The sequence below is a fragment of the Porites lutea genome, chromosome 3, assembly GCF_958299795.1.
Source record: "Porites lutea chromosome 3, jaPorLute2.1, whole genome shotgun sequence".
NCBI lineage: Eukaryota > Metazoa > Cnidaria > Anthozoa > Scleractinia > Poritidae > Porites > Porites lutea.
In genome coordinates this window covers 47,581,233-47,603,384 of record NC_133203.1, presented here as the reverse complement: position 1 = coordinate 47,603,384, position 22,152 = coordinate 47,581,233, and the positions used below count along the sequence as shown (strand labels likewise).

The 22,152-nt window shown below is 38.5% G+C and overlaps 1 protein-coding gene across 1 annotated transcript in view; it reads left to right on the top strand.

Annotated features, from left to right (window-relative positions):
• Window positions 1-21,880, top strand: part of LOC140931304 (uncharacterized) — a 29,965-nt gene extending 8,085 nt beyond the window's left edge. The window contains exons 3-13 of the mRNA XM_073381086.1: window positions 5,629-5,878; window positions 6,807-7,589; window positions 8,093-9,299; window positions 9,896-9,970; window positions 10,171-10,245; window positions 10,454-10,707; window positions 11,847-12,117; window positions 16,029-16,103; window positions 16,271-16,345; window positions 16,993-17,243; window positions 18,809-21,880. Coding sequence (XP_073237187.1) covers window positions 5,629-5,878; window positions 6,807-7,589; window positions 8,093-9,299; window positions 9,896-9,970; window positions 10,171-10,245; window positions 10,454-10,707; window positions 11,847-12,117; window positions 16,029-16,103; window positions 16,271-16,345; window positions 16,993-17,243; window positions 18,809-19,177 — 3,685 coding nt within the window. The 3' untranslated portion in view covers window positions 19,178-21,880. The remainder of the gene's footprint in view (window positions 1-5,628; window positions 5,879-6,806; window positions 7,590-8,092; window positions 9,300-9,895; window positions 9,971-10,170; window positions 10,246-10,453; window positions 10,708-11,846; window positions 12,118-16,028; window positions 16,104-16,270; window positions 16,346-16,992; window positions 17,244-18,808) is intronic.
• The last annotated feature ends 272 nt before the right edge of the window (window positions 21,881-22,152 follow it).

Here is a 22,152-nt window from a genome sequence, read left to right as displayed (position 1 = left end):
GAAAGACATTCACTGGGAACAGGACAGACACCAACTGGTCATCAACAACACTTAAAGGCAAAATTTCCGTTTTTACTGTTGTTTTTAAATTTGTTGTGCACTTCGTTATCTCTGGACAATCCGACTGAAGCAGGAAAATTTCTATCGCAATAACAACACAAATTACACAAGAAGACAAATTTATTACTCACAAAAACAACTGCTGCCAGGTCTTCTCAAGAAGCCGTAATGACCAGCCAATGGTCGTAAATTAATATAAGTTTAAAGAAGGATGACAGGCGTCTTCGCTAAAAATATGTTTTCTGGATTTCGCCGAGCAAAACGTAAACATCTTTTCAGCAAATCCAAACCATACTCCACGACTTCTTATGAACATGTTAGTTTTAACTTTAGATGAACTTTAAGACTCTTTTACCTTTGTTTATGCTTAGTTTCCATTGATCGTTAACGAATAAAGAAGCAAATTTTCTTTCCCACTTTTACAGAAAGAATATTTTCATTCAAACTAGACGATTGTGGCGTGTTCGTAATCAGCCAATATAGTGGGGCGGATATGTGCAGATTTGGGGCCGGATTGTTCACTTTTTGTTAAAAGCACCAAATTTTCAGGAATGAGAGAACTAATTATGACTTTTAATATGTGATATGGTGCCATCGCAAATTTTTCCTGTTAAACTGGTTTTTGGAGTGAAAATTAAACTGGGCGCCATTTTGACCGGAAGTAAATAACACCTAACCAAAAGTACACAAAATTAAGCTTTTGTTCAAGCCAAAATGACGATGAAATTGTTTATTATATAAACTAATCGTGGCTATTAATATGTGATATGGTGCCATCGCAAGTTTTTCCTGTTCAACCGGTTTTTAGAGTTATTACTAAAATGGCCGCCATTTTGACCGGAAGTAAATATCACCTAACCGAAAGTACACAAAATTTAGCATGTTGACGTCAAAATGACGACAAAATTGTTTGTTCTATGTTTTTTCGGTTATTTATGTCGTATAAAAAAAGTCAACCGTGTTACAAATTAGCGGTTTAAATGAGAGAACCTGAGGTAAAAGCGGGATAAATAGGGGATATTACATGGCCGCACGGGGATACGAATTTTATCTTCGAGTGAGAGATACTTTCAGCACGAGAAGATAAAATTCGTATCCCCAAGCGGCCATGTAAGTTTCGGTTTATTTTATAGATACTGATAAAATTCCAACATAAAACACAAGTTTTTTTAATATTCATTTTCGAAACAGTAAAATAGTGCAATTAAAGTGGTCACCTATGGCAAAATGCCTGTCACAAAAATGTTATGAAACTCGGATATAAAGTTGTAAAGGAGAAACAAAGACAATAATACGCATATTTTCTGTTCCAAAAAGTCAAAATTTTAATGAAGAAGAGAAAAAATACGTTGGTAACCATGGCGACACCAATATCCGCACACGTGAAAGATAAAAATAGTATCTTCACTGCGCGCGATGAAGATATGATTCTTTAGTAAAAGGAAAAATACTGGTATTTCATCAGTATCTATATAATAAAATGGAAATGCAGCTCATTCAAAGCAATTCATTTCAGTAGTGAATTTAAAAAAGGTGTGAAACAATGATTCACATTTTTAAGCATAGGAAAGGCCAAACATATGAACAGATTTAACTACCAAAAAACAGATTATTTCTTTTTACTTGTTTTAACCCTTTAAGTCCCAATAGTGACCAACATCAATTTTCTTCTGACTCACAATATCCCCTGATACAAGGTCAAGAGATTAGGTTTTTAGAATTAATAAAATTGTCACCTAAGAGAAAATCCTTTAATCTTTATCAAATTCTCTAAACTTATCCTTTTAAGGAAATGTATAGAGACCAGTTTGAAGAATTTGTAAGGGTTAAAAGAGTTGATCCACTATTAACTAGAATGCAGAATGCTTTGCGGCTTTCAAAGTAATTTGAGGTATACTAGCTCCATCATTTTGTGTTATGGAGGAGTATAAATAACACTCTGTGCATGTACATATTGGATTGAGATTGCTTTCACGATAACGCCTGCTCATTTCAAAGTTTACCATTTTCAAAAAGCTTCCGGGAAATCCGTTTGGAAGGTAAATGGGTCCCCTACTCAGCCTACTCTTTACAAAAAGCAGAAACAGTGTCTGGGTTCTTTAACTTCCCACAGCATTTTATATGAACAAGGACCGTGAGATGGGGCCTACAGCTTTTTTTTTATTCCAAGAAGACTAGAAAGTCTAACCGTTTGCAGATGACATTAAAAAGGCAGCACTTCTTGTCCGTTATTTAAAGATCCTGAGTGACAGTTGGTCCGGCCGGGGTTTGGAACCGCGGCTTCCCGCTCAGTAGACCGGTGTTTATCCACCTGGAGCTAACCGGGCGGCGGCTTAATTCAGCTGTATTTCACTATCAAGTGAATCTGTGCCTCTCTTGACATAAGTGAGAGTCTTCAATGTAACCACCCCCAGAATGTCATTTAATTATCATGCACTGAGCAGCACTGATTATCATGCTAAAGTCCACGTGCAAGAAAATAAGGAAAAAGCGTTTTCCGAATGTGCATCACTTACGTTAATCCCCTGAGCATGTAAAACGTATTCTCTTGGACATAGTATGTGGCAAATATGTGGCGCCGAGAACAGCTTGAAAATAAGATCTGGGCGGGTAAACGTCTATCAGGAGCTATACTAAGAAAGTTAAAGAAACTGGAAAAAGCTAGTTCTTTTGTAAAGATCGAAACAAGCAGGTGCTTTTTGGATTCCTTGCACATTGAGCAACGCATGTCGTCTAGGGCTAGATGTCCAGTCTTTTCAGATGCTATATCACAAAGCAGATTCCCTTCTTTTAAGTCTCCATGTTGTTTGTGTCCAAGACATTTTCCATGAAGCTCCTCTACCATGAAGCCAAGTTAGCTTCCCTATCATATATCTTGGTGCTAATGTACATATACGCTACCTTCCAGCCTACGAGATTGCTAACGCATTTACTAAAAAGGCTGCCTTGCACTTCCTCCGTTCCATGCATTCACAAGATGTGACAAGAAAAGATTATTTTCTCTAATCGGAGTTGTTTTCCCTTACACGTTCTTCTATACGATAGAAAAAGTAGTTCTTTACAGTCAACTGACGAAGCCAAAAGTAGTTTCTTTGACCCGGCCTGCATTACTCAAACATTTCAAGGGCACGGCGAACCATGCTGGCCACATATGGAGTCAGCAGGCACTGGTATCAAGCATCTCGGTTCCTAGTGTGCAAGATTGGGGCTGGATGTCTCTAAGAGGAGAGTGGCGACTCTCTTGCACACCACTGTCAGAAATTACAAAGTTGAGGGTGGAACTAGTCAAGTACGCTAGTAAGAAGGGCTAGGCCCAGAAGAGTGACAATCGTGGAAGGCAATCCCAAACTCTTTTTTCGATTACAAGCACTCGTCTGCATGAAGTATCAAGTCATTAGGTCACCGAGATATCACCAGTTCTTCTTCGATATTCTTTATCATGGCCAAAGTAGGCTCAAGTTTAGTGATGGATTATACATGATGAGGATAGTAAATTGAGTGTATACATTAGATTTAAAGAAAATATTAAAGTAAAGAAAACTAGCATTTAAGCTCATTCCTTAAAAGTTCCGACTCTAGTAGTTTTACTTCCGGTCTAGCTGGCGGCCTGCACTTATATCATCGTTATTCTATTTTTTAGACGATTTGCGTTGAAATAATATCTCTTCGTATGAAAAAACAGCTGCCTTAGGCATTTTCTGACATTTTCTTATCCAAGTTGCTAAAATTCAGACGTTTTAAAGGAAATGTTAATTTCACTTCCGGTTTAAAATGGCCGCCATATTAAAACTCTTATTTTTTGCACTTAACGGCCTTTTTGGCGATGGCACCATATCCTATCTTTTTTAGGGCCTTGAAAACTATCATCATGCCAAATTTCATGCTTTTAACAGAAAGTGAACAATTGAAGCACATATCTGCTCTACTAATAGAACCGTTTGTTATTGTGTCGCGCGTTCCGAGAATTTTGCAGTTAATCAAAAAGCAAGCATTATTGTGAGCTATGTTATAAAAGAATTTGCTCATGCTTTTAGCTGTGCGTATATCGAGTTATGGATGCACTTGGGAAGTTTGGAGAGCACGAAAGATGCGTAAGAGTAGCACGAGGCGATAGCCGAGTGCAACTCTTACGCATCTTTCGTGCTCTCCAAACTTCCCGCGTGCATCCATAACTCGATATACGCACGCTAAGCATGAACAAATTCTTAATTATAGGCCTTTATAATATAGCGCGCGTGCCTGTCCAAGAATGCGAGAATTTTGCAGTTAATCAAAAAGCAAGCATTTTCGTCAGTTATGTTATGCTTTTAGCTGTGCGTATATCGAGTTATGGATGCACTTGGGAAGTTTGGAGAGCACTCAAGAAGCTAGAGTTGCACTCGGCTATCGCCTCGTGCAACTCTTACGCATCTTTCGTGTTCTCCAAACTTCCCGCGTGCATCCATAACTCGATATACGCACGCTAAGCATAAACAAATTCTTAATTTTGCAATAGTTGGTCACGTGATCAACTTTCTGTAAACGCCAAAATAGTTCGCGTTTGGACAATTTTGTTAGCAGGAACTGAAAGAGCATGTCAAAATTAAGTAACCTGTGAATTTTCACCTGTATATCTCAAAAGGAGCTATTGCAATGGCCGCTGAAAATAAGAAGGATTTGTATGAGAAAGATCATTTGATTTTCATTTGATTTCATTTACGCAGTTCTTATATGATTTACTTCACATACATCTATCACAGAAAAACAACTCTTGCCACCCAGTCACGCTTGAATGGTTTTCCATACAAATCCTCGTAAATTTCGACATTTTTAAAACTGTCTTTAAGTGTTTCCCTTACGCATTTAAGGACTCAAATTGGCTGTTATGAATAAAAAGGAGATTTGAGCCCTATAATGCCTCAGGAAATATTTTAAGTCAGTTCGAAAATGTCCCAATTTGCAAGGATTTATATGGAAAACCACTCAAGCGTGACTGGGTGGCAAGAGTTGTTTTTCCCTTCTAATTTTCGGCGGCTATTGCGATCACTACTTTTGAGATATACGGCTGAAAATTGACAGATTACCTAATTTTAATATGCTTTTTAAGTTCTTGCTGACAATATTTGAAGAAGCGAACTGTTTTCAGAAGATCAGGTTATTAGAATTAATAAAATGATTGCCTGAGAGAAAATGCTTTGATCTTTTATCAGATTCTCTCAACTCATTCCTTAAAATGTATAGAGATCAGTATGGAGAATTAATACGTGTATATTGGGGCTTAAAGATTTAAACAAGCTGTCTTAAGTCAGCTTATTTAAGCTTATATTTATCTCATTTTTACTTTAGAAAGACCATAAAAACTAACTAATAAAAAATCTTTAACTTTGCACATTACTGCTAAACAAGTTCCCAACGTCTTGGCGACTTTCGCAGCAATTTTAGTCGCCATTTTTTTTTGCTATGGATGTTTAACGTCATGTTTTGAAACGTGTGCTCTGTACTGTAGTCTGTACTGTAGTCAGTATACTGTGCAGTGACATGGATACTATTACGCGCGCTACTACGTTTCTCTTTGTTTTAATAAACTAGATGGCTGATCTTTGAGAAGGTCATCAACACTTTACTTTCCAAGCCAGTTTATTACCTGAGTATAACGAAGCTACGGACCCATGCCAAGGAGAAGTGCTTCATCAATGACCATGAAGGGTTTACCACCATGGTGAATTTCTATCATGACCTGGGGATAATTATCAAGCATCGTAGCACAGTCATCTTGAGTACCCAGTGGCTGATAGACTTGTTCGGGCAGCTGATCACTATTCCAGATTTTGAGAAAATTGTAAGATATACATTATACACTTGAATTTAAACAATGGCAATGGTTGCAGAAGTATTTCCGGTCGTCGCTTCCCTCCACTTTTTAGGTGGAGAGAAGCGTCGACCCGAACTACGTCCACATTCGCTGGCTATATCTATTGGTAACCCGTGCTGAGATCATGGGTTCAACAAAATCCCATTCATGATGAGGACGTTCGTGTGATCAGATGATCAGAACAATCTACCTTTAAAGGTGTGCAATAGAAGTAAGTAGAAGCAATTCTGAAATCAATGTCAATATAATAGGCGCCTGTCATCGTCAAAATTCCGCTATGAGTAATTAAAGATTGTTTCCCCAAAAGCTTCCCCTCTCAGACGTCTTTATACCGCATCACGTGGTGTCCACTAAGAATAAGAGCTGCTTATAACCAATTTACCTGCAATTATCCTTAAATGTAGTCTTAAAAGAATCTCTCAAAACAAAACAGAGTGGAAAGTAATTGATACGTCTGCTGAAACTAGCAACTCTGTGTCGACCAATCATAACGCACTGCCAGGTTCTGGAAGTGAAATTTGGACCGTAAGAATTTTCCGGTGAGTAAACCAGATGGAGGATGCTGGCATTTACGTGGCAAATTAACGAGCATTCTAAAGATTTCAAATTTGAGGTCTGCTTAGAAGGCTATGGTCTTTTTTCGCCCCCCAGAGAGATTTCTTCACAGTTGTACTTTCTAGGCAGTCTTTCGTAACTTCCATTTTACATGCGTCCTCACACAAATCCTCAAATTGCAAGAAGAAACTTTTTCCTCGAATGTTTACTTAAAATGTTAAATAGCTTATTTCTTTTAGTAAACTTACTAAAAATTTAACACTTTAGTAGTGTAAAATGATCCTACAAGAAAGCTGTCTTGAAACTTTTTGTGATCATTCCTCTTGTTATTGTCTCTTAGGTCCCTAAGTTTGCAAAGCACTGGAAGGAAGTCGAAGAAAGCGGTGTTCTCAGCATGGAATTGCTTGATCATGTCTTTTCCAAATTTCTTCTGAAGGGTGTTGCCAGGAAAGACATTCTTGATTTGATGGAACAATTTGGATTGATTGCAAAATTTTCATCTTCAAAGACAGGTGAAAAGTATTTTGTTCCATCTCAACTCAAAGCGTCACCTGATTCCCTTTGTTCCATGGCTCCCTCAAAGCTGGACCCATGTGCCCTGTTTGTTTACTTTGTCAGCGGTTCTGTTCCCCATGGTCTGTTCACTCGGCTTGTTTCTCGATCTGTCCGTTGGTGTTCTGAAGCTGGTCCAACTCAGTCCCCTACCCTGTACCAAAATGGAGCTTGGTTTGTTATTGGGAAGCAAACTTTTCATGATTTTGTTCTTATTTGTAAGAAGCAGTTTATTAAGTTTTTTATCAAGCAAAGAAACCAACCTCAGCAGATCTCTGCGGATGACACAAGTGAGGTGGCAGTGCAGGTTCGTGAGTTTGTGGAAGCAACTTTGCAAGATTTGTCACGTGATCTCTATAAAGGTGGATTGCAGTATCATATTCGGGTAGCCTGTCCGTATTGTCAGCAGGAAGAATGCTCAAGCCATAATAAGATTGCATGTTCCCATGAAGATTGTCTTCACCTCCTTGAGTTACGACAAGGCGATCCTCTGATTTGCAAGAAGAAACCTGCAGAGGAGGTATTTACGGTTACGGGACAAGAACAGTGGTTCTCACAAATAGAAAGTAGGGTAAGTAGTAGTGAAATGCGATCTCTAGCAGTGCTGTTAGCATATTACATATCAATCGAGTCCACCTACTACTAAAAAATGTGTCCTCAAAAGAGTAGCAATCTATTTAGTCTATACATGTGCTATACATGTGCTTTGTTAGGTTATAGTATGATGTACAACGTATGCCTTCATTTATCCTACCACGGGCTTCTCTGCAGTGTAAGAGAAGGCTTTGTTGCTGTCAACTTAGCGATCATTGGTACTTAATATCAAATAAGTTGATAAGCTCAATTGGCTACCATACATTACTAATTGCTATTGGCCTTTAGGCATTAAGCAGTGAGTATATAACTTTTTCCCAAGTCTTGTTTAATGTGCTGTTTTGCTTTACTGATGAGTAATAGGTTTATAGAAGCTAACGTGTTGATAACATGTTTTCAAACTTTCATTCTAAAATGTAGAAACCCCCAGTTGTAAAAATTTATATTTTAAAGTGTGCAATTTTGGTTTCTATCCAGGAGGCGTGTACTTCATCATCATCACCTGATACTGCACAAGCTCGTCCAGAGCGTCTGGTACTGAAAGTTACCCTTCTCGCGAATGAGTGGGGGTCGTCCAAGGGTGGCTTGTCAACGATAAACAGAACTCTTGCTATACATTTGGCAAAAGAAGCAAACGTAGAAGTCACCATTCTTGTACCTGAATTTGAGTGTGGCGAAGAGGATAAGAGAGCGGCCAAAAGTCACAACATTTCCATCCGGGAAGCAGAGCGCCTTCCTGGCTTCAGTGATCCTCTTGACTGGTTGAGTTTTCCACCAGATGACCTTGACATTCAGGTTGTGATCGGCCATGGAGCAAAGCTTGGCAGACAAGCACAAATTATCAGAAAGTCCCATCGATGCAAGTGGGTGCAGTTTGTTCACATTGAGCCTGAAGAGGTGGCGATGCATAAGAACTATCCAAGCGCCATTGCCAAGGGAGAAGGGAAGAATAGAGCTGAAGTTGACCTTTGTCAAATTGCAGATCTCGTTTTAGCCGTTGGACCCAAGTTGAAAGAAGCGTTCTCGTCCAAGTTGCGTTCATCTCGTCGAGATATCTTTCAACTGATACCAGGTTCCTTCGCAGAGTTTTCAGACATTGAGCATGCTGAACAAGAAAGTGTAAATTTCAAAGTGTTAGCCTTCGGTCGCGGTGATTTCGAAGACTTTAGTCTTAAAGGATATGACGTTGCCGCTCAATCTATAGTTGAATTGAAGGACAGTTCCTATAGTCTTGTGTTCGTTGGTGCATCCGATGGAAGACAGGATGAAGTCGCAGAAATCTTACTCCAGACTGGCATTTCAAAGAACCAGCTGATTGTCAGATCATTTGTGAAAGACAAACAAAAATTGAGAGAGTTGTTTTGTGAAGTCGATCTGGCCATCATGCCATCAAGAACTGAGGGGTTTGGTTTGACAGCATTGGAAGCCATGTCAGCTGGTCTTCCCATTCTGGTTAGTGGAAACTCCGGATTTGGAAAAGCACTGCGTGGTCTTCCAATGAGTGAATCATTTGTGATCGACTCTGATGACCCCAAGGAATGGGCAAAGGAAATTGAAGCCATCCGTCAAAAATCAAGGACACAGCGGCTTGAGGAAATCCAAAGACTGCGAACAAGTTATGACGAAAGTTATAGTTGGGAGGGACAGTGCCAGGCCCTTGTTGACAGGATGTGGAAGATGGTCTATGGTAAGAAATCAAATTTACCGATAGAGAAGTAACGATAATAATAATAATTAGTACGTGATGATTTTCAGACGCGCATCTTTTCAGTATTATCCTCCATTTGGCCTTCATAATTCATCGCTGTATGTCCATTGCTTCTACAATAGCGAGTGCATAAATACATTTTTACTATATTATGTTTCGTGGTCCATGTGCGTCGCTGAAGAAATATTGTCGTTGACCTTTTTAACTCTAATGGTGGCATTCACATTGTCCACGCCGTTCTCCATACATTTCTTGTGTTAATGATCAATTTCATTTTTTAAAACTTTTATGTATAATTTTATAACATGTTGGCTACACTTAAGGGAGTTAACGGTACATGAAAATTAAAGTCCATAACATTGTGATGCATGAAAGTCATCTGATTTCTATTCATATGCAGTAGCAGTGTTGGGGTTGTCTTGTATATAAAAAGAACGTAGCAAAAAAAGTCCAGCTGAACTTTTGGCTTATAATTTGTCACAAAAAATGGAAGGGGGGCTTCTGAGGTTGAAATCGTTTGTTTTTTTTTAAGAGTGAATTTTTTTTGTAAATCATCGCTTTTTATAACTTTACAGGCCTTGGAAAAACCAAAGAAGATGACGTTCCACAGAACGACTGTGAAAAGGACGCTTCAACAGAACCCATGGCAGGTAATGCCATTGTTTGCTCTCTCAGTCGAACCAAAGACAAAATTATTTGTGCAGCCGAGTAAGGTTATTTTTTTCTGTTGAACCAGGGTACTTTCGATTATTGGGGTGCATCTCCAAGTAAACTGACGTAAACTAACTGTTTCCCTCTCCTGCTTACAGGCCAAACCATTTAAATTCACTGCTAATTTTAAACTCTACAGGTGTTGAAATAACCCAAGAAGTTGACGTTTCACAGAATGACTTTGAAAAGGATGCCGCATCAGGACCGATGGCAGGTAATGCCATTGTTTGCTTTGAGAATCAAACCAAAACCAAAATATGTTTTTGCAGTAGAGTGAGGTTATTAAGTTCTTTGGAGACCACAGTAATTTTCAATTAAATTGTCTGCTGTTTTGAGCTTCAGATCAGTGCACCATCTCCTATTAAACTGGACTGAAATAACCCCTATCTTATGTTAATTTTTTTTTCATCTTCCGTTTACAGATGAATTACCCGTTTTTATTGTACTTCAACAAATCATACGGGAAGCACGCATAGAGTCCAGCAAAACTAAGCTGTCGCAGGCTTTGAAGAGGACTGCGTTGGAAAAAGGTTTTGCAATTTCTGACAATCAAGGAGAGGGAAACTGCATGTTTTTTGCACTTTCAGAACAGCTTGACCTTATCAAAGGAATCAAAATCTCCCATGATGAGTTACGCCGAACTATTGTTCAACACCTTCGGGAAAACCCTAAGCTGGTAAGTGCCTTTTTCTTTTTTATTATTTTTAGAGTGGACATTTTTGCAGTATATGCGCGTGGCTCGTCACGTAATAGTAAACAATTTAATAGCAAACATCCCTCCACCCCCCCCCCCCCCTCTCTCTCTCTCTCTCTCTCTCTCTCTCTTACACGTGTAACGGACACCTCCCTAAAACCTCCTAAACCTACTCCACCTCCCTAAAAGTGTTGGTCTCTGCCGTTCTTAATTGTTTTTTCTTTTTAATTTTTTAAGGAGAATAGTATAGGGTGCACAGGTTAGACCGCTTTTTTGTAGTGTAATCTCATTAAAATGAAGTGGAATAAATAATGTTCTCTCTGTCTCGTGAATAAAATGCGGTTGAATCTCATTAAGATAACGCCACGAGCTATTTTTACGTAGTATTTAGTACATCCATTTATTTAACTTGTAGGGATCATGCCCTTATATTGACATCGATTAGTCCAAATTGTGTACTGGATGGGGTTTCAGTTCACACATGAGAACGGTGATTTTGGCGCGATTTCTTTAACGCGCCGATGGAGCTGTCTCTTTCGTAAACGGCCGCTGCAATTTTTTAGACACTAAGAAAATTTTTGATCCGTTATTGAGAGTGTTTCTATAAAAAAGAAAGAAAATCGCAACCCAAGGTAGAACCCGGGCCTCGAACCCGGACCTTTCGTATCCTAATCTCTCTCCCTTACCACTAGTCTACCACACCGTAAAACACACTTTACAGACCGTATACCCCTTTTGTCGATCCGTTCGATCCGTACGGATCGACAAACCGTATATAACCACTCTTGCTATGAAAATATCCTAAGTCCTACTAATGACATGCGATTTACGGACTGTAAAACACTCTTTACAGACCGTATACCCCTTTTGTCGATCCGTTCGATCCGTACGGAGGCGACAAACCGTATATAACCACTCTTGCTATGAAAATATCCTAAGTCCCACTAATGACATGCGATTTACAGACTAATACTACCGAGGTGGACATATTATTTCTAGTGCCGATACTAATGGTGTCGTCTTAGAGAGAGCTGACAGCGGAGCTGCCTGAATATGTACCTTCTGCAAAAGCACTCTACCTCTTTCTTCAGTAACTACAGTATTTTCTTTTTTTCTTACAGCCGGATGGGACAGAACTGTTTCATTTTGTGGATGGATATCCATCTTGGGATGACTATCTCACAAACATGATGGCAGATGGTTCATGGGGTGATCACGTGATTCTACACGGCGCTGCAAACTGTTTTGAAACGTGCATCCACGTGATCAGCAGTCTTCCACATCGCCATGACGTAATGATCTGTCCAGAGTATGATGTTACTGGTAGCAACCGGCTTGTGCTAGGTCACGTGTACGAGCTTCACTATGTTAGCCTTATTCTACAGAAAGGAGGTAAAGATGACTGATTATACTGCGATTCAAGAGTTGCTAACTCGCGTTATGAAATGGAAGACATTTGACCTTTATTGTGACACCTTATTTGCAAACATGTTGGATGAAATAAGAGGTCTATTTTTTCTCATTACGGTACAATTAGTCGTTTCAATAGACTAAGTATTCATAACAAAAAATTTTCTGCCTCAAAAAATTCATGTAACTCCCTCAATTACTTAGATAAATTACTGTAGTGTTCTTGGAGTAGAACTTGGTTTTAAGGGCCACCACATGGGCTGCAGTCTCGTGTAAATATTCCATCATTAGACCCTGTTCTAACTTTCGACCTGTATCTAACCTGAAGTTTTTGTCTAAAGCTATTGAAAAGTTGCAGCCATGCGTCTGACGGATTGTTTGTGCGGTAATAATCTGAATAAAAGTCTCGAGAATACTTTTAAGAAACACCACAGTTGTGAGACAGCGCTTCTACGTGTTCAAAATGATATACTAAAATAAATCGATAATAAACAATGCGTCGTTGTCTTGTTGCTGGACCTATCAGCAGTCTTCGACACCGTCGATCATAAGATCTTGTTACAAAGACTTCGATCCAGGTTAGGTACAAGAGGAAAAGCCCTTGCGTGGGTTCAGTCTTATCTTACGGATCGTTCCTAGTCAGTTCAGATTATTGATTTACTTCTTCAGTTCGTCCGCTCAGACTTGGTGTACCCTAGGGGTCCGTGCTGGGTTCGTTGCTATATCTCTTATACACGGCCCCACTGGGTGACCTTATACGATGACATGATATGGAATTCCATCTCTATGCTGATGACACTCAACCGTACACACCTTCAGTTGTGATGATACCGTTGATCTTACCACTAAAATTACCTGGATTGAAAGCTGTCTTGTCGATATCACTAACCGGATGACTACTAACAAACTGGAACTGAATAATGACAGAACGGAACTTCTTATTCTCCATTCTAGGTTCAGACTTCCCCCGCGGCTTCCTTGTATTAAAATAGGAACTGATATCATCAATCCTACAAATAAGGCGCGTAATATCGGCTTCTTTTTCGATAACACCATAACGATGTCTTTTCATATCAACAATATAGTTAAAGGGGCATTCTACCACCTTAGAAATATAGCTTCGTAAGTATATCAATGTTACAACGGCTGAAGTTCTTGTGCACGCATTCATAAATTCCAAGCTGGATTTCTGCAACTCGCTTTTATATGGTCTTCCCAAGTATGATATTAACAAACTGCAAAGTGTCCAAAATGCTGCAGCGCGTGTGATTGCTTGCTTACGTAAGTTTGATCATATTAGACGCGATACTCTAAAGGAGCTGCATTTGCTACCAGTGGAGCAAAGAATAATCTTTAAGATTAATCTTTTATGTTTCAAGATACTCAACAATTTAGCTCCTGGTTATTTGGTAGACCTTCTTCTTTGTTGATGAACCTGCGAGGTACCTTCGCTCATCTTCATACGAATGGCGTCTCGTTATTAAACCCTATAGCTTAAAGACATACGGGGTTAAGGGTTTTTTGAGTCACTGCCCATTTTCTCTGGAACGATGTGTCTATTGATATTAGATCGATCGATGATGTGAATAAATTTAAATCTAAATTGAAGACCTTTCTTTTTAAGCGAGTTTTGGGTTTTGATTTTGCATTTTTGTGACTATGTAAGGATTACATGTAAATGATTTTAGGATTTCTATTTTTATCCGGACCTTTTTAAAGCACTGTTAAGCGCTTAGCATTGAAAAGTATAGGCACTATACAAATATTTTGGTGCCGTCGTCGTTGTTGTTGTTGTTGTTATTATTATTATTATTATTATTATTATTATTATTATTATCATCATCATTATACTTGCTACTTTAGCAACGGGTCAAGGGGGTCTAGGCATTCCTGATCTGGAATCCGAGGCACCGCAGCAGTTTGCTGCCTCGAGACTAATAACCACCGCGCACGTAGATTCTATTACTTCACAGAGTTCCATAATGGTGCCAGGAGAAAGATCTACGGAGGAGCTAAAGAGGCATCAACAATCACTTAAGAGAGCAAGTGCCAAAGAGAAAATGGATAGCATTGACTCAAGCCTCTCCCCAGGCCTGCTGCGTCTGGTTAATCAATCGAGGGACAAGGGCGCAAGTTCTTGGCTGACTGCGATGCCTCTCGCAGACAAAGGTTTAGCCCTCAACAAGCAAGAGTTCAGAGACTCGCTACGCTTGCGTTATGACTTGCCCTTAGTCGATTTACCAAGTCATTGCATATGTGGGGATAAATTCACCGTTAGTCACGCCCTCTCTTGTAAAAAGGGGGGGTTTGTAGCGCAGAGACATGACGGTGTACGGAACTTGTTAACGACATTCATCGACAAGATCTGCAATAATGTCGAAATCGAACCACGCCTTCAAGCATCTTAAAGCATCTCGCAGACAAGATAGCTCAGAAAGACACCGAGCCTTATTATGTTGTAATCTCTTGGCTCAGGACACAGATCTCTTTTGAACTCTTAAGATCGGTACATGCATGCGTCAGAGGTTCGCGAACGCCGTTTCGTAGCAAGATAGAGCAATCATTAGACTGTAAAATAAATGTCGCTAGTGCGGATATCTGAAATACGTGTCTATATGCTTTTATACTTAGGGCTTTTTATGGACACTGGTTTAGCCGTCATTAGTATAATTCGATTGTTTAATCTTGATATCTCTGCATAATAGAATTCTTTATTTTATAGAATTTTGAATTTTTATTATTAATTATATCTATTTCCTCTTCTTTTGTGTAAGGTTACTCGACAATTTAGCTCCTGCTTATTTGGTAGATCTTCTTTGTTTATGAACCTGCGAGGTGCCTTCGCTCATCTTCATACGAATGGCGTCTCGTTATTAAACCCTATTCTCTATTTTCGAATTCCCCATAATACACTCTGTTTGCCCCCCAAATTCTGCATAAACCATTGTTTTCAAATGCTCCTGGGAGTATTGCATTTTCCCAAGAGCATTTTAAGACAATAAGTTATGCAAAATTTGGGGGGCAGACAGAGTGTATTATGGGGGATTCGAAAATAGTCAATAGCTTAAAGACATACGGGGTTAAGGGTTTTTTGAGTCACTGCCCATTTTCTCTGGAACGATGTGTCTTTTGATATTAGATCGAACGATGATGTGAATAAATTTAAATCTAAATTGAAGGCCTTTCTTTTTAAGCGAGTTTACAAACTATCTTGGATTTTGATTTTGCATTTTGTGACTATGTAAGGATTACATGTAAATGATTCAAGGATTTTTATTTTTTTTATCCGGACCTTTTTAAAGCACTGTTAAGCGCTTAGCATTGAAAAGTATAGGCACTATACAAATATTTTGGTGTCGTCGTCGTTTTTGTTGTTGTTGTTGTTGTTGTTGTTATTATTATTATTATTATTATTATTATTATTATCATCATCATCATGTGATCGCTTCATAAATATTGTCGTTAACCTTTTTAACCTTAATGTTAGCATTTACATTCTCCGCACTGTTCACCATACATATCTTGTGTTACTGACGAGGATAATTTGTTTAATAATCAAGACCTTTTTTACCGGCTGATCAATTCCATTCTTTAAAACGTTTATGTATAATTTTATAACATGTTGTTGGCTACACTTGAAGGAGTTAAGGGTAAATAAAATTAAAATCTATAACATTGCGATACATTAAAGTTATCTGATTTCTATTCATATACAGCAGCAATGGTGGGGTTCTCTTGTATATAAAAATAAAGTAACCAAAAAAATTCCAGCTAAACTTTTGGCTTATAACTTGTCACAAACAATGAATGGGGCGCTTTTAAGGTTGGAATCTTCCTTTTTTTACGAGTGACATTTTTTTCTTTTAATCATCACTTTTTTTTACAATTTACAGGTCTTGAAAAAACCAAAGAAGGTGAAGTTCCACAGAACGACTGTGAAAAAGATGCTGCGACAGGATCGATAGCAGGTAATGTAATTGTTTGCTTTGTCAATTAAACCAAAGACTATTCGGGTGCTCTGAGCTTTTCAATGTTTAGTGTAGCATTTTCAAGTAAATTGACGTAAAATAACTGTTTCCCTCGCCCGCTTACAGGCCAAACCATTTAAAATTACTGGAAATTTTAAACGTTACAGGTGCTGAAAAAACCCAAGAAGATGACGTCCCACAGAATGACTTGGAAAAAGATGCTGCAACAGGGCCGATGGCAGGTAATGTCGTTGTTTGCTTTGCCAATTAAACCAAAGCTAAAATTTATTTTTACAATAGAGTGAGGTTACTTTGTTCTTTTAAAACCACAGTAATTTTTCTGAAATTGTCGAGTTTTAAGCTTCAGACCAGTGCACTGTGCTGCACCTGTTTTATGGAACTCGCTGCCATTAACTATAAGAACAAGTAGCAGCCTCGCCATCTTTAAAAAGCATCTTAAAACATTTCATTTTTATGAAAGCTAATAATTTACTAGAATAACTCTGAAGTTTAGTGCTTTGAATATTTTAATTTTAATTCTTTTTATAGAATTTTAGACTTTTATTTTTTAGATTTTAGCATAGCATGGAATTCTTTTATTATTATTAGTAGTAGTAGTAGTAGTAGTAGTAGTAGTAGTAGTAGTAGTAGTAGTAGTAGTAGTAGTAGTAGTAGTAGTAGTAGTAGTAGTAGTAGTAGTAGTAGTAGTAGTAGTAGTAGTAGCTTTTTAGGCAATTTTTTAATTGTAAATTAATGTTAAGCGCTTTTGAATATTTTATAGCTCTAGCGCTAGACAAATTGTTTATCATTATCATTACCATTATCACCATCTCCTATTAAACTGGCGTCAAATAACCTCTATCTTATCTTTTTCATCTTCCGTTTATAGGTGAACCCATTTTCGTTGCACTTCAAGAAATCCTGCTGGAAGCACGCATAGAGTCCAGCAAAACTAAGCTGTCGCAGACGTTAAAGAGGACTGCTTTGGAGAAAGGTTTTGCGATTTCTGACAATCAAGGAGAGGGAAACTGCATGTTTTTTGCACTTTCAGAGCAGCTTGACCTCATCAAAGGAATTCAAATGTCCCATGATGAGTTACGCCGAAATATTGTTCAACACCTTCGGGAAAACCCCAGGCTGGTAAGTACCTTATTATTTTTGCTTGGGTAGATTCATTTGCGAGCCGTAAGCCGTCGCATTTGCCCGCTAATTTTTTTCATTGTTCTTAAGGTTATAAGTAATAAGACCCTGTCCACACCTAGAGTATCTGAATTTTTTTTCGCTCGTCTACATAAAAACGCTGAAATGATTGAAATACGATAGCATCCCTCACAGAACAAACGCAGTGCTACTAGCATATAGTAAATGACATCGTCGTATTAGAAAACCTCTGTTTTTGTCCGTCCACACGTAAGCGAAAAGTCGACGTTTTCAAAAGTCTACTCTGGGGACCGCTTTCTGGTGACCTGTGTTTTTCGTGCCCGAAAAGGCCGTTTTCGTGTGGACAGAAGGCTAAAAATACCCTGATACGTGTGAGCGGGGCCTTAAATTCCTGCAAGCAAACGCGACGGCTTTACGGGTATGCTGCAAATGAATCCACCCTTTATGAGCAAAACAGCAGCTCTGCATGAGCATCACGCATGTTTGTACTTTTCCTTGTCGTCCACTGCACGACGTGAAACTTCCTAATGCGACGTTTTGTGAAGGACCTCGAATGCACGGCGACGAAGTATTGTTATTGGATCGGGATGCTGTCCTTAAAATACAAATCCCCAAAATTTCTTCTCCTTTTTTTTAATTTACAAAATGCTAGATAAGGACCATGAAGATTTAAATTAACGCAAATTTGTTTCCTTTAATCACATTTTTATCTCGGAGGTGTAAATGGAAACCGATTTTGTTTCTGTCGCCTCGATCGTCTGACTTATGTCCTAATTTTTATAAGTACGCTATTTTACTAAGTAGGAAATGTTCACTGAAAGCCGCTTTGTTCCAACAGCGTATGTCTATATAGTGAAGTGAAGTGAATACTTTATTTAAAGAGGGTAAAACTTGACAGTTACAACATCGACTGATACACTTGAGGTCCTCAATACTGGTTATATATGTAGTAGGGTTATTTCTGACCCAACGTACTTGGCCAAGTACACTTACACGTGTAACAGACACCTCACTAAAACTTCCTAAAGTACTTTCCTGAAAGTGTTGGTCCCTGCCGTTCTTAATTGTTTTTGTTGGAGTTTTAACAAGGAAAATAGTACAGGATACAGAGTTTAGACCTCGTTCTTGAAGTGAAATCCCATTAGCATGAAGTGGAACAAATAAGTGTAGGTGACGTCTTTATCTAATGAATGAAATGCGGTAGAATCTCATCAAGATAACGTCTAAGTTATACGAGCTATTTTTATGTAGTTTCTAGTATAACCAGTTGTTCTTACATTGATGATGTAACTTGCAGGAATCATGCTCTTATTTGGTGTATTTGGTGAGAATGCTATCATAGTTTATTTTATTGTCCATTGCAGACAACCTTTTGGCCTGGTTCCGGCTCACTACTAAAGTGGACATATCTGCTCTAGTGCCGATACCAGCGGGGTCCGCCTTAGAGAGAGCTGACGACAGCGCAGCTGCCTGAATATATACCTTCTACAAAAGCACTCTACCTTTTTCCCCATTAACTACAGTATTTTCTCTCTTTCTTACAGCCGAATGGGACAGAACTGTTTCAATTTGTTGATGGATATTCATCTTGGGATGCCTACCTCACTTTCATGATGGTAGATGGTACATGGGGTGATCACGTGATTCTACACGCCGCGGCAAACTGTTTTGAAACATGCATCCACGTGATCAGCAGTCTGCCACATTGCCATGACGTAATGATTTGTCCAGAGTATGATGTTACTGGTAGCAACCGGCTTGTGCTGGGTCACGTGCATGAGCTTCACTATGTTAGCCTTATTCCCTACTCGAGTGATTTAAGGCATCCCTCCTCGCTCCATTTTGGGCTTTTGTCATTTTTTCTTGTTTTGTCCGCCATCTTCTTTCATTTTTACTTAAACATATGTGCTTAAGTTTGAAACCATTTTTGAAGCTCACACTGTGTCCCTTAAGGTCACGTGACCAGTCACGCCCATAATTATGCAAATTAAGTATTTTTAGGTTACGCCACGAAAATGGCAGTTGAAGATCCCGTTTATTTTTCCGTAGTGTTAAGTTTAAAGTCAAATTAAACGGAGAATTGCAAAATATTTTATTCCTATGCAATTATCAAATGTTTTCTCCTCGACACAGTCCCACTCTCAACTGGAAACGTTATAGTTCACTCAAAACACCGATTAATTCCATAAATCTTGTGTTAATAGTCACTGAAAGAAAACAAAATAAATCTTAACTAGCATTTGTAAAATGTCGTAAAATTGGCCCTAACTAAATGGCAAAAAATGGGCGTGACAAGTCACCTGACGAAGATAGCTCCTTAGTGACAAGGGATAAGAATTTTTTTGAAGAAGTGTTTACCGCATGCAAAGTTTTAAGTCGAAAAGTTAAATCTGCTTTAAACTAGACTACTCCCTTAGAAATTTAAAAAGACCCATTCCTTAATTAACCTGAGTTATGTCTGATTACACTTCAATTCAAGAGTTCTGACCTCGCGATATTCAATTCAATTCAATTCAGGAGCAAATCAGGTTTTGCTTCAGATTTTGCAAATCAGGTTTGCTTCAGGAGCAAATCAGGGTAAGAAAGACCATAACTGGAGAACTTCTCCAGTAATCGGATTGGTTCCATCAAAATAGCTAAATGTGCTATTTTTAGCACAAATTGTGTCATCTCGTGCGACACGCGCATTTTTTGCGAGGGCGCCGCGTAGAGGATAAACAACCAAAGTGCTGTCGGAAATTGCCTTCGTAGGAGATGAATGTATTCCATTTCTGTCATAATTGCCTCCTCTGAATTTGAGGAGGAAAGTTAACAAAAACAACAGATAATTATGGTTAATATTCCTAAGATACAACTTTGAATTCATGATAAATACAGCTCTACCATTTTCAAAACGCGTCTACCGGCAGAATTTCACGGAAATAATACTTTAAATATAATAATTTTCCCACTTAACGTTCTCCTTGGTAGCGTGGCGCAGTGGTCTAGGAGCCGACCTTCCGTGAAGATGGTCCATGTTCGACTCTCGGCTAAGCTAATTTTTCTTTGTTGTATAATTTTTTTTTCGTTTGTTTTCGTTTTCAATCATATTTTTCCCCTTGGCTTGTTTTCCGTTATTCTTACTGCTGGTCCATTAGAGCCTCTCGAGGTTTTTGCAGTAAACGTATTTCTAGTGATGTTTACATACAAGAGCGAATGAGCTCTTGTTACATAATATGGGCTAATTCTTTCACTGTGCATGCATATGCCTATCGACATATGAAGCACTTGGATTGTTCCAAGAGCACTCAAAGAAAGTCGCAGAACGATTGCCCGTCTCCTGAAATTCCACAAGAGAGCCGCGCAAATTTGCGTGTTCCCGCGCGTTTTCGACGTTTAGGGTGACGCAGCTTGTTCTAAAAATAGTACATTTGCCTATTTCGATGGAACCGCGTGGACCCCGCGCTTGGGGTCTCCTACTCCGATTATATCTTCTGGTAGCTCCTTATTCGCTATGCTGTTGACAAGAAATAAGATGTCTATTTTTCTTCATGTACAGTTTTTTAATCCCTCAATGTCATTGTGACGGCACAAGTAACCTTTTCAATACAAACCTTTTATGTCTCAGAAAAAGTCATACACAGTCGTCTTTAGTACTACGATAAACTGATTACTTTAGTATTCTCAACAGATTTTGTTTGTTAGAGACCACTTTGCCTACAGTTCCCTGTAAATACTCCGTCATTAGACCTTGTTGTAGTTTAAGTCCTAGCAAAATGTGTTTACTAATTATTACTAGTGTCTCAGTTTGCGATTAATGTCGCGGATTATTATTACTGTTTGCGGCGAGTGTGAACACTGGGTCTTACCGTCTGTAAGTATACAGGTCAGAAAACTTTTTGTATTATTTTCACCATTATTAAGGGTCATGTAACAGCTGCTCGGAAGAGAAGTCACCGATGGTGCGTTTTCCTGACCCCAAACAATGCTAAAACAATTGAAAGAATGACATGTCATTGTTTCCTGCGACCAATTAGGAGAGACCTGCCGAGCAGTAAGGTGTTAAGAACAGTTCTGCTCCAGTTGTTTCTTGCCTGCAGTCTCTCAGAATATTCAGTGTCGGGTTTAATCCTGAGTCAAAATTTGTTCGTAAAGGAGTCTCGTTTCTTAGAATGCTCAAAATACATTTCCAATTGAATTTGTTCGCTAAGAATCGTTTCTGTTTCAGGTGTTCCTTATCAATCTGTGAATATATTTTCAGCCAGGTTTCATTGAATTGTAATGATTTGTTAAGTATCATTTCTGTCTGCCAGTAATCCTTATCTAGTGTGTGAATACAGATTGAAGCCTCTCATCACCCCCCGTCACGGGGGAACACCAATTCCTTATCATAATTTGTAGGTACGTCTAATAATAGAATTCACTTACCAGAGTATTTTTCTTATCATGCTATGTAACCATGTGTAAATATTTTACAAAGGCCATTCCTTATATTTTGGTGCATCAAGTAAATATAATTTATGGTAAAAGTAGTTTGGTTTCAAAACGTTTCCTTAATCTACCTAGTTACTGAGAGTCTTTTTACAATAAACTATAGTTTAAATACTTATAAATGAAAACATATACATTTTGTCGGTTGAGTCATCGGTCCGAGTTCATGTATGCTGCCATCTGCCCACCCCTTTGAGGTTTTTTTCGCTGAATCAATCGTTCTCCGTCTTCAGGTAAATTGCAAAACGTTTTTCGTTGTTATTCTCAATGGCATCTGTCTACTTGCTCTTAATATTAGGGTAAAAACTTTGAGGGAAAACTATAGCTGCAACTATAAACACCAACTAAAAAACGACTAAAAAATAAGCTAAAACTAAATAAATGAAATAATTATCAAGCTTATTTATGTGACAAAATT